This window comes from Maylandia zebra, linkage group LG12, assembly GCF_041146795.1.
Source record: "Maylandia zebra isolate NMK-2024a linkage group LG12, Mzebra_GT3a, whole genome shotgun sequence".
Lineage (NCBI taxonomy): Eukaryota > Metazoa > Chordata > Actinopteri > Cichliformes > Cichlidae > Maylandia > Maylandia zebra.
The window spans coordinates 1,163,844-1,177,341 of NC_135178.1; the positions used below are offsets into that span (position 1 = coordinate 1,163,844).

The window sequence follows — 13,498 nt, forward strand, 5'->3', positions numbered from 1 at the left end:
AATAACTTGAACTCCAATTTTGAAAACACAACTTTCTTTTTTATTTTTTTTTGCTCTGACTTGTATTATGAGTCTGTGGTCTGGGAGAGAGTCTGTAACTCTCTGTCTGCAAAATACAGTAAATAATGACCAATGTTGGGCAATTAATTATATAGTTACTTCTTCAAAAAAGTAACTGAGTAATGCAAACAACAAAGTTTTTTGCAGCTGTTTACCTAAAAATGCAGCCAAGGCGTTTTTTAAAATAAACATTTCAAACTATTTACAGAACAATCAGCTGTTCTGCATCAAATCTGATGCCACACAAAATTATTTGTGCCGCTCCAAAAAATAATTTTTGTCCACTATGAGATGAAGGAGAACAACAGCCTGATACCTGCAGGCCTGACAGCAGCAGATGTATCACTGCTGTAACACCTGTAACACTCAGCAGGCGCCTCATTGTTCTGACACACACAAAACTATTGACTACACTACACACTAACTACACACTAACTACACAAGATTTGCACTAAACGTCGCAAATCTCTCACATCTCAAACACGCCGTCACTTCTAAAACTTCCCCCCGTTTCTTAACAACTAAATGCCATGTTTTGATTGGTCCACATGGTACATTTTTCGACCAATAGGAAAGGCTGGGAGTTTTGGTTTTGTTTTTGCTCACATGCTTTCGAGCGTTTTCCTTATAAAACGCCGTTTTTACCGTTTCTTCCTGCAGTAAATATAAACAACGACAGTATTCAGGAAGAAAATCAAACATTGCAGATATTTTTATCATAACTCTGGTTTTATGTGGCCGATCAACTCAATTTAAAAACTGGTATAAAGTCCACACTTTTCCCGTCAGTTGTTCGTCTGTCCTGCTCACATCTCCAATGGTTGTCCACGTTGTCATTAACGTGGCTTCACTCCACATCAGCCGCTTTGCTAAAACACCGGTGTCGGCACATAAGGACACTGTCATAGCCTGACAACCACGTTGATCAGCTGCGTATATACGAATGTGAATCGCATCATTGGCTGGACTGTGGGATAAGGTGGCATCGTTCTGATCCCATACGGGAGCAGCCAGTCACTGACTAACATGCAGAACAGGATTGTTAAAGTTTTAATGTTAATTTCAGTTCAGGTTAGTTTTCTTTTTTGTGCGCAGAGACCTGCCAGCAGTGCGCAATTGCGCATGCGCGCAGCTTAGAGGGAACATTGCTCCTCCCCCTCTCTCCCTGTGTGTCCCTCACTCACCCCCCCCCCCCCCCCTCGATGTCCCTTGTCCCCTCCTTGCCCCCCCCCTCACTCACTCACCCATGCCACTCGCTCCCCCGTTGGGAGTCCCCCCTCCTTCCCTTGGGGTGTAAAAACACACCCCTTACACTGGGTTGATGGCACTTTCTTCTTTTTGACTTGGATTGTTGGCTATTGGTAATTTTCTCAGTATTATTGTAGAGTCTATATTTTATAATACGAAGCACACTGAGGTCACTGTTTTGATTTACGTAAAACTGAATTGAATGAATTTCACCTTCTTTTGATGGCTTTCGTTGGTAAACCTAAAAATATAAAAACTGTATATAGATGGATAAAAATTTACAGACACCTTGAATATTACGATGTTAACATGTTTAAGATGTTATTTCTGAGACTGGTGGAATTTCATTTCTCATTGGTTTGCTGTTTGCTGGGTTGGTACCTGTTCACTGATTTATGAGCACGCCATTCAGTTTTTCTGTACTTAACATTTATTCTTTAGATTTCCTTGAACTCTTAAGTTATGCAGAGGTCTTGGCCGACCCATCATTTCTTTATAAGATAAGATAAGATAACCTTTATTAGTCCCACACGTGGGAAATTTGTTAGGATACTAGCATATGAGGCCAGACTTTCAACTAATTTTTATTTTAAAGTGCTTTTGAGGCTTTATGAAGGTGTTCCAGGTGCTCTTTGAGAGTTTTTAAATCATTTTAAATCATTTCTGTCCAAACAAATGTTTTGTCACACTCAGTTTTAACGTTGCCAGCTAAAGTTTATTAGACCAGCGTTAACAGAAGCATGTGCGTGAGTGTGGAACTTATCAGCTGTGCTGGGATGATGTCTTTGGAAATGTGGACCAGGACTGAGAAAACAAACTAACAAAGGTGCATCCTGACAACAGGAAACAGCCAAAGAAATGTCAAGACTACAAGGGGAATTCCATAAATTTAGGATTTTCCTACTTGATATTCACTTTTGTTGTTCTGCTGAACAACAATTTCTTTCACAGAGGACAGTGTATGCTCTCACAGTGACCCCCAAATAAAAGGTGTAATATTGTGATGTCAGAGTTTCACGAACGCAGCTCTGTGCTGAAGACGGGCCTGTTCTGACCTGTCAGCTCATTCCATCAACTACAGAACAGCTACACTCTTTTATAAATACAACACCATGTCACAAAGTCTGCAAATGTCAAAAATCAACCGTTTTAGTAACACATTACATACTTTTAAAAATGGGGTTTTAACGATAATCTAAAAATCAGACAAATCTTTTGTTTGTAACTTTATAAGAGGACAAAACACATCAATGAGATTCACTACAGACAGGTTTTACAGACAGGCAGAGAGAGGGGCTCCTTATTATCATTAAGGGACAATGTCATGCAAATGAAGCACAGCAGCCTAACAACATGCACTAAAATAAGAAAAAGCAAAAATCCCTCATTTAAACTTTGTCGTAAAGTTTGGGAAAATGCAGAGGAGGTTTTTTATAATAGTGTTCTTTGTCAATGACTCCTGCACTTTTAACAAATGTGAGCGAGTTAAAGTCACAGCGACAGGGCAGAGGACATTTGGGACGGGGTTTGAACGTCATTGTTCACCTGCTCTACTCACAGTCGCTTCGCTTCTGCTTTCGCTCACAGTATCCCACAGTAACACTCGGGTATCTAGTCATTTTGAAGTTGTACACCACGATAACTGTGTACAGAAGCAATCTACAAAAACTGCAATAGTTCAAGCAGATTACAGCATAATGTCAGCAGCTGGATACAGACGTCAGTGGCATTGGTGTAATTACTCTCACCACCATCAGGAGGAGACAACAGTTCAAGTTTAACATTCTTTACATTGTTGATGAAATATAAACGCTGAAAGCCAACCTTGAAGATTTGGATGGCCTGTTGGTGTGTGAGTCCTTGCAGAGACTCTCCGTTCACCTCCAGAATCTCGTCTCCTGTGTGGGGAGGCATAAAATCACCGTTAGTAGGTAATGATCTCTGCCAGGTGCTGCCAAGCTTTTCCTTCCAAGTCAGTAACACAGAATGAACAGGAAGTAATACCCTCCTTCAGCCGTCCATCAGCTGCCGCAGCACCGTGGGGGAATATTGTCCTGACAAAGATGCCCATCTGACCACGTGCTGAGTCCTGCCCACCAACAATACTGAACCCAAGGCCCTGTGGGAGTTGGAGTCAGGCAGAACAGCAGGAACCAAGGGTTCAGTGTTATCATCACAGCTTTTAGTAGTGACACATGACAGCGCACATTTAGATGTATCGCCATGCATAGGTTTCTTTTCTCCTTACATAGATATCAAGGTCGGTAGAAGTTCCTACCAGATATATTGAAAGTTGCAGTGAAAACATCATTAACAAAGTAAAGTGTGAATGTAAAATGTTTCAGTTGATAACAATGATGTAACACAGGTCAGAGGTCAGTCTCTACTACAGGATGACAGTCGACTGCACAATGTGGGTTTACTTTGAAAAGCTTATGGAAGTAAACACAGTCAGAAGATCCTGCAGCCACATACTGCAAAGGGCCTTTGTGACAAAGCACTGCTTATGGTTTTGGCTGCGGGCTAAACCCTGCCACCTGCTGTCCAGCCACAGGAAGACTTCACAACTCCACAAGCGAGTACGGAACAGAAGGGTTGAAAGTGAAGTCCACCAAACAGAGAGCAGTAGGCCTGACAGCACTGTTGTATCAGAATCAGAATCAGAATCAGAATACTTTATTGATCCCTGGGGGAAATTATTTTTTGTTACAGTGCTCCATTTTAAACCAACATTAAGACAAGACAGACAATACGCTAACTAAGAATAGTACAATATATACATATATATACATACATACATACATAAGTCATTTATAAATAAATAGTTGGAAAAGAAACATGTGTAGCTGTAGCAGCAAACAGTGTGTTAAGTGGATGCGTTGTACAGGGAGATGGCCACAGGCAGGAATGATTTCCTGTGTCGTTCAGTGGTGCTTTTCGGTAATCTCAGTCTCTCACTGAACGTGCTCCTGTGACTGACCAGCATGTCATGGAGTGGGTGGGAGGTGTTATCCAACATTGTCTTTATCTTGGACAGCATCCGCCTCTCCGACACCACCTTGAGGGAGTCCAGCTCCATCCCCACAACATTGCTGGCCTTACGGATTAGTTTATTAAGTCTGTTGGCATCTGCGACCCTCAGCCTGCTCCCCCAGCATGCAACAGCATAGAGGATCGCACTGGCCACCACAGACTCATAGAAAATCCTCAGCATTTTCTGACAGATGTTGAAGGACCTCAGTCGCCTCAAAAAATAGAGACGACTCTGGCCCTTCCTGTAAAGTGCTGTGGTGTTTTTAGCCCAGTCCAGTTTATTGTCAATGTGTACTCCAAGGTATTTATAGTCCTCCACAATGTCAACACTGACCCCCTGGATTGAAACAGGGGTCAAGTGTTTCCTGGTCTTCCTGAAGTCCACGATCAGTTCCTTGGTCTTTGCCACGTTGAGCTGCAGATGATTCTGCTCACACCACGTGACAAAGGAGTCGACCACAGCCCGGTACTCTGTCTCATCATCCCTGCTGATGCATCCAACCACCGCAGAGTCATCAGAAAACTTCTGAAGATGGCAGGTCTCTGTGCAGTGGCTGAAGTCTGTGGTGTAGAGGGTGAAGAGGAAGGGGGAGAGGACAGTCCCCTGTGGTGCCCCTGTGTTGCTGATCACCTTGTCAGACACACACTGTGGGAGACGTACATATTGTGGTCTTCCTGTCAGGTAATCAACAATCCAGGACACCAGAGAAGCATCCACCTGCATCGCTGCTAACTTATCACCCAGGAGGGTCGGCCTGATGGTGTTGAAAGCACTGGAAAAGTCAAAAAACATGACCCTCACAGTGCTCGCCGGCTGGTCCAGATGGGTGTAGACACGATTGAGCAGGTAGATGATGGCGTCCTCTGTTCCGAGACGAGGTGTGGGTATGGGTGTGACTCTACTGTAGACGCGTCAAGCTACTAGATCAGTTTCACCAGCCCTGCCTCATATGAATTGGTACAACAGTGTCTCTAAGGTAAATGTACTTTTGCAAGCCTGCTGCAGTCTAAGATGGTCTGGATTTGCATGTGCATGCCTGTCCTCTTGGACAATGATAGCCTCTCGGTCCAAGAGGACAGCAAAAAGAAGACACTAACCCCAAGTTGCTCTCCGATGCATCCATGGGAGTGTGAATGTGTGTGACTGTTAGCTAGGAAGCACTGAAAAGCATCGAAGAAAATGCTTGTGTGAATGGGTGAATGTGGCATGTTGTACAATGTGCTTTGAGTGCTCTGGGGGCATAGACAAGAGATGTGTGTTACGAACTTGTATGTCCGTGTGTTTGTTTGTGCAGGTGCTGTGTTTTTGTCTATGTTAATTCAGCTCTGCCAGGGCCCTGTTCCGATTGGTGCGTGGACTTACTGCCCCGGCGTGATTGGATCCAGCTGGAGGACCCGCCCAATAAAAGGCGGCTGGAGTGCTACAGCGGGAGAGGTCCTCGCATTTCCCCTCATCACCCAGCAGTAGTCCTGTGGTAGCCGCTGGCTGCAGTATACGTGCGAAAATTGTGGAAGTGGAGTGGGTAGGGGTGAGCTGCCGTTTATTTTGATCACCCGTTTTCTCCTGTTTTTGAGTTGGTTAAGGAGGTCAAACTCTGTCTTTATTTTTGACTTTATTTTGGTGAGGTCAGGGGTGCGGGATTTGTGTAGGTTTGTTTTGTTTATTGTTTTGGCCTTGGCTCACCCTGAAGTGTTGACACTCCCGTTTTGGTTCTCTTTATTCACCTTGTAAATAAATCACTTCACATCTAACGGATTTGTTGCGTGTGACTGCTTGGGTCTTGGGGGGGGAAGCGAGTGCCTCGCTCATGTTATGGCCTGGCCCTAGACGGGTCGTAACATGAATTGGGGGCTCGTCCTCTGCCTTTTTCTGTGGGTTTTTGCGTGTGTTTGGTCTGTTGGCGGTTTTCTTGGGTGTGGGGGTGGTAGGTGTGTGGAATTATGGAGTTTTCTTTGGATGATTTTGTTACTTCGCCTTCGTGGGATAGAATTGTGAAGTGCAGGAAAGCGGATTTGCTTATCATTGCTAGTTGTTATGATGTTCAAGTGTCCTATGGTGCCCGCAAAGCGGTGGTTAGGGACGCTTTGTGTGCCGAGTTGGTGGAGCGAGGCGTTCTTCCTGCCCCGCAGGCAGCTGTAGAGCAGCCTGATGGCGGGGGTGTGAAGGTGGCTCCGGAGGCTGAGCCGGGGTCGGATGCCAAAGGGCCTGTTAACGTGCTACCAGCCGAGGCGGACTCTGATGCGGCTGAGGCGGGCTCTGACACAGCCGAGGCGGACTCTGATGCTGCTGGGGCGAAGCCTGAAGTAGCTGAGTCTGGTACGGCCGGGGAACCCCTGGCGGGGCGGTCTACGGAAGATCTCCGTTTGACCCTCCGTATTAGGGAGGTGGAAGCCCGTGCTAAAGAGCTTGAGGTACAAGCAATGCACCTCCGTGTCAGAGCTTTGGAGCTGGAGCGAAAGCCCTCCACATCTGCCTCTAGTCATCCTAGTACGTCCACCGCGGTCCCGACAGGTTTTGACATCACCAAACACGTTAAACTGGTTCCCCCGTTTCGTGAGGCCGAAGTGGATTCCTATTTTAACGCTTTTGAGCGTATAGCGGCCGCGTTAAGTTGGCCGAAGGAATTTTGGCCGCTGCTGTTACAATGCAAATTGGTTGGCAAAGCCCAGGAGGTGTGTACCAGTTTATCAATTGAAGATAGCCTGGATTATGACGTCATGAAGAAGACTGTGTTGCAGGCATATGAGCTCGTCCCAGAAGCCTACCGTCAAAAATTTAGGAAGTGTGAAAAAACCGCCAATCAGACATTTGTGGAGTTTGCCCGTGAAAAAAGTCGCCTGTTTGAACGATGGTTGCAGGCCAGTAAAGCACAGGATTTCGAGGGGCTGAAAGAGCTTCTTTTGTTAGAGGAATTCAAAAAATGTTTGCCGGACCAAGTAGTTATTTATCTGAATGAGCAAAAGGTGCCCTCACTTGCTAAAGCGGCAGTGATGGCTGATGAGTTTACTCTCACCCACAAAACTATATTTTCAGCCGCTGTCTCACAGAATATTAGGGTGGGACAGGAAAGGAAGATAAAGTCACCAAAGATAGGACTGAAAGATAGACAGGAGGATGGTGTTAATCGCGACTGTTTTTATTGTCGCGGACCCGGACATCTAATCGCTGTCTGTCCTGCGCTCCGGAGGAAAGAGCAGCGCAAAGGCTCTAGAAATCCAGCGGGCGTAGGTCTCATCAAAGTTGTCCCTTTGCCTAAATCGCATTCCACTCTCACCCGTGATTTGCACCATGTGGATGCAGAAATAGAGCCACGTTTTAAACCGTTCATCATGAAAGGCTTTGTTTCTGTGACGGGAGAAGAGGGGGACAAAGTGCCTGTTACTATTCTTCGGGACACAGGTGCGCATCAGTCGTTTATGTTGGATAGTGTACTACCATTGTCAGATAAAACTGCTTGTGATTTGGATGTGTTGGTTTGGGGAATTAAGATGAGCGTTCTTCGGGCGCCGTTACACAAAGTCCATTTACATTCGCCCGTGAAAACGGGGCATGTCAAAGTTGCGGTGAGTTCCCAGTTGCCGATTAAAGGGGTTTCGTTTATTTTAGGAAATGACTTGGCTGGTGGGACAGTTTTCCCACCGCCTGAAGTGGTGGAAACGCCTATTTCTTCTGTCACTGAGGTTGTCGCCCCTTTGTCAAATGTGTTTCCTGTTTGTGCAATCACTCGTGCGCAGTCACGCAAATTTGATGACGTTATGGATGTTGCTGACACGTTTATGGCGACGCCAGACGGGAGAATATCTCCCAGCCATGAGAGTGACAGAACAAAAAGCGATGTGATGAAACTGATGCCAGAGCTGGATGAGAAATTGAATAGGGATGCATTGATAACCGCTCAGCAGAATGACTCATCACTGGCTCCCTGTTTTCTATCTGCAGCTAAGAGTGCAGGAAGTGAATCACCCACTTCTTATTTTTTGCGAGATGGAGTTCTTATGAGGAGGTGGTCCTCTGACCGGTGTGGTTTGCCTGGTGCTACGCAGGTGGTGGTGCCGAAGCCACATCGAGGGCAGGTGCTTAGCTTAGCGCATGATGCCAGCATGGCTGGACATCTTGGGGTGAACAAAACATATCATCGGGTGTTGCGCAACTTCTTTTGGCCAGGGTTGAAAGCTGATGTGGTGGCATATTGCCGTACCTGTACCACATGTCAGATGGCGGGGAAACCTAACAGACCCATTCCACCTGCTCCGTTACATCCTATTCCAGTAATAGGTGAGCCGTTTGAAAAAGTAATATTGGACTGTGTGGGTCCCCTGCCAAAAACCAAATCCGGACACCAATACATACTTACAATAATGTGTTCAGCAACAAGGTACCCAGAGGCAATTCCACTACGCACGCTGAAAGCAAAACCGGTGCTAAGAGCACTACTTAAATTTTTCTCTACTTTCGGGCTTCCAAAGGTTGTTCAAACAGACCAAGGAACGAATTTCACCTCAAAAATGTTTGCACAGGTTGTGGAGGAGTTGCACATAAAACATGTAAAATCCAGTCCATACCACCCAGAAAGTCAAGGTGCTCTGGAAAGATTCCATCAAACCCTCAAAGCTATGCTGCGCAAGTTCTGCGCAGAGTCGGATAGAGAATGGGATGAGGGTCTGCCGTTATTGTTGTTTGCAGTCAGAGAAACCACTCAGGAATCCTTGGGATTCAGTCCGATGGATCTGGTGTTTGGACACATGGTCCGCGGTCCCCTCCGCCTTCTGAAGGAGAGGTGGTTGTCAGAAACTTCTGAAACTCAGCATAATGTTCTGGATTATGTTAGCGGACTTCGGGAAAAGCTTCACCTTGCATGTCAGTTAGCTCGAGAGAATCTGTCACATACGCAAGCTAAGATGAAAACTCGCTATGATAAAAAGGCTGTTTGCAGAAGTTTTCAGCCGGGAGAGAAAATGTTGGTGTTGTTGCCTGTGGTAGGGTCCAGCTTATCAGCTCAGTTCGCTGGCCCATATGTGGTGGAACAAAAACTCAGTGACAACAATTATGTGATCCAGACCCCAGACCGCCGGAGAAAGTCTAGGGTTTGTCATATTAATCTGTTAAAATCGTTTCACTCGAGGAGTCCTTCGGGTGCGCCGTCTCCAGTGTGCGCCGCTAGTACTGTTTCTCCCTATGAACCCTCTGATGACGGGCTACTCCAGAAAAGTGAAGCGCTGGGTAGCGGCCGGTTGAAAAATTCGGAGATCTTAAATGATTTAGACACATATTTAGTCCACCTGTCTGAACCCGCTCGAGCTGACATCACTGATCTGATAGAAAAGAACTTATCACTTTTTTCTGATCACCCTCGTCAAACTGCGGTCCTGTGCCACGATATTGATGTGGAAGGACATAAACCGATTAAGCAACATGCTTACCGAGTGAACCCAGTGAAAAGGGCGATAATGCAGAAGGAAGTTGACTATCTCTTAGAACACGGTTTAGCCTTTCCGAGCGCCAGCGCATGGAGTTCGCCGTGTGTGCTAGTACCAAAATCCGACAACACTCCTCGGTTTTGTAATGATTACAGGAAGGTTAACGCTGTTACCAAACCTGATTCATTTCCTCTTCCTAGAATGGAGGATTGTATTGATAGAGTGGGATCGGCATCGTTTGTAACCAAACTTGATTTGTTAAAAGGTTACTGGCAAGTACCTTTAACTCCCCGAGCCTCTGAAATATCTGCTTTTGTTACACCGGACCATTTTCTCCAGTATACGGTTATGCCGTTTGGGTTGCGTAATGCACCCGCTACTTTCCAGCGCCTTATGGCCAAAGTACTGGCGGGCGTGAATAACTGCGATGCCTACCTGGACGATGTTGTCATTTACTCATCCACCTGGTCTGACCACTTACAAACACTCTCTCTTGTGTTCAGCCGTTTTCAGGAGGCCTCGCTTACGTTGAACCTAGCCAAATGTGAATTTGGCAGAGCCACCATCACATATCTGGGAAAACAGGTGGGTCAGGGACAGATACTGCCGGTGACCGCGAAAATACAGGCGATCGTTGAGTTTCCAGTCCCACAAACGAGAAGGGCGCTGCGCCGATTTCTAGGAATGTGTGGTTATTATAGAGGGTTTTGTAAGAACTTTGCCACTGTCGTCGTTCCTCTCACCGATTTGATCAGTCCGATGAAGCCTTTTGTGTGGACGCCTGTTTGTCAGACTGCTTTCGAGTCTGCGAAAGCATTACTGTGCAGTTCCCCTGTTCTTACGGCCCCGAATTTCATGTCCCCTTTCAAGCTCGAGGTTGACGCTAGTGCGGTTGGTGCAGGAGCTGTCCTTATGCAGGAAGACCATTGCGGCGTGGATCGCCCAATTTGTTACTTCTCAAAAAAATTCAACAAACATCAGATGAATTACAGTACCATTGAAAAGGAAGCCCTTGCCTTGTTGTTAGCCCTACAGCATTTCGAGGTGTATATCGGATCCAGCTCTATCCCTGTTCAAGTGTTCACTGACCATAACCCATTGGTTTTTCTCTCCCAGATGCAGAACTCAAATCAGAGACTTATGCGTTGGTCCCTTCTCTTGCAAGGCTTCAACCTGCAGATCAGGCATAAGAAAGGGACGGAAAATGTCATCGCGGACGCCCTGTCGAGAGCAATTTTGTAGTCTAGGATTAAACACTAGAAGGATTGTTTAATTCTTATGGAAGGGGGTGTTACGAACTTGTATGTCCGTGTGTTTGTTTGTGCAGGTGCTGTGTTTTTGTCTATGTTAATTCAGCTCTGCCAGGGCCCTGTTCCGATTGGTGCGTGGACTTACTGCCCCGGCGTGATTGGATCCAGCTGGAGGACCCGCCCAATAAAAGGCGGCTGGAGTGCTACAGCGGGAGAGGTCCTCGCATTTCCCCTCATCACCCAGCAGTAGTCCTGTGGTAGCCGCTGGCTGCAGTATACGTGCGAAAATTGTGGAAGTGGAGTGGGTAGGGGTGAGCTGCCGTTTATTTTGATCACCCGTTTTCTCCTGTTTTTGAGTTGGTTAAGGAGGTCAAACTCTGTCTTTATTTTTGACTTTATTTTGGTGAGGTCAGGGGTGCGGGATTTGTGTAGGTTTGTTTTGTTTATTGTTTTGGCCTTGGCTCACCCTGAAGTGTTGACACTCCCGTTTTGGTTCTCTTTATTCACCTTGTAAATAAATCACTTCACATCTAACGGATTTGTTGCGTGTGACTGCTTGGGTCTTGGGGGGGGAAGCGAGTGCCTCGCTCATGTTATGGCCTGGCCCTAGACGGGTCGTAACATGTGTAAGAATCAGACAATCCAGCAACAACCAGAGAACCACAAAGGGCTTAAATACAAAGAGGGCCAACAAGGGAAGTTGAAACACACAGGGAACACCACTGGGAGGGAGACGGGCAGGAAGCAATACACTAAACACAGGACGTTAGACTTTCAAAGTAAAACAGGATGAACACGGGGAACAGAGACAGAACTAAACATACATGATAGACATGATAGACACAGGGAAAAAACTAATGACATGATTATTGATTTTAGGAAGTCCTCTTATAGCTCATCACCCACTATCATTAAAACTGCCGATGTTGGGATCGTTGAGAGTTATAAATATCTAGGTGTGGTACTTGACCATAAACTGTGTTTTGAATCTCATGCTGATGCCACTACTAAAAAAGTTCAACAAAGACTGTTCTTTTTAAGGAAAATAAGATCTTTTAATGTCTCATCTCAGATATTGTCCTTGTTTTATAGAAGTTTTATCGAATCTGTGATGTCCTTTTGTATCGCTGCCTGGTTTGGTAACCTGACGGTGAAGAACAAGAATCGGTTGGGACTTCTGGTAAAAACTGCTAGCGAAATTTCAGGGTGCTGGCAAGATGAACTTTTGGCCATTTACAATAGAAATGTGCTTAGAAAGGCTCATTCTATTATTAATTGTGTGAACCATCCACTTCACAGTGAGTTTGAGTTGTTGCCTTCCGGCCGCCGTTATAGAGTACCTGTGAGGACTCCAGGTCTCTTTTATCCCTACTGCGTCTTGTCTCCTTAATGGCAAATAATTGTCCTTGAACTTTCTATCATTATTATTGTTATTATTATTTTATAGTATTGTTCTGTTTATTGTTATCCTCCTGCTGCTAAACTAATTTCTCCATGTGGGACAATAAAGAAATTGAATTGAATTGGGAGGCACAAACAGCAACAGACTAAATGAACAAGAACTCACAACCAGAAATACAAATGATTAAAGCAGGAAGAATGAGGAAACTAAACAATGCTAAATGAGAACATAGGAAACCTAGAAACATGGGTCACAGACCCAGGACCATGACACAGGCTGGAACTGTATTTTTGTGTCCTTTGTTTGTACTTTAGGAGATTTGTAGTAAAAATAACACATTTTGGCATCAACGTAAAGAACAGCAGATGTAAAATGTAAACGTGAGGTCAGAGTTTAAATGTGAAATGATATTAGAATGTGATATTTACAGTCCCCATATGCCAGTATCATGTCCTAAATGTTGCCAATACCAACAAAGGCAGCAGAATGTATATCGTACAGCTATAACACGTAGTTTTAAACGACTGCTAATGACAGTCTGACAGTACACAGTTCCTGGGGTACAAGGTTTCTGTCAGTTTTCAACCAATAAATGATGAACCTTCAAGACCTTGGTGGATGTCAGTCAAATTTGAATGGATTGTTAACATGACAAGTAAAGAAATGGACTGGCACTTACAGTTTCTAGTGTTTCTGAAAGCTGATCTGTTATCAGCTTTCAAAATGCTGACACGTTCTCCAACTGCACTTAAAAACTCACTTTAGTTGTTAGCGCAGTTCAGTTTCTCCAAGCTGTAACCGTGACAGCCTTTCTTCATTCAACGTGAGCGATCTGTGACACGACACATGATCAATGCTCAGCATCTAAAGCTTCATCCAGCTAACTGTTACACTGTAAACCTGGAGAAGTCAGCAGAACTTAAAACACCTGAGGTCACCGACTGCCTGAAGTTTTTTTTAAACTGATGAACTTAAAAGTAGAATTTTGTTTGACCCCCCCCGTTTAATCAGAATGAATGTTTTACCCAGAATATTATATCCCATATAAATGTTGCCTCTCAGGATCAACAGAAAAACATTCTCAGAG

At 45.1% G+C, this 13,498-nt stretch overlaps 1 protein-coding gene across 2 annotated transcripts in view; it reads right to left on the reverse strand.

Annotated features, from left to right (window-relative positions):
* Nucleotides 1-13,498, reverse strand: part of pdzd2 (PDZ domain containing 2) — a 96,608-nt gene that overhangs the window by 28,242 nt on the left and 54,868 nt on the right. For both annotated transcript variants that reach the window (XM_024799117.2, XM_076890532.1), the window contains 2 exons: nucleotides 3,313-3,427; nucleotides 3,133-3,206 (listed from right to left, as the gene is read on the reverse strand). In XM_024799117.2, coding sequence (XP_024654885.2) covers nucleotides 3,133-3,206; nucleotides 3,313-3,427 — 189 coding nt within the window. The remainder of the gene's footprint in view (nucleotides 1-3,132; nucleotides 3,207-3,312; nucleotides 3,428-13,498) is intronic.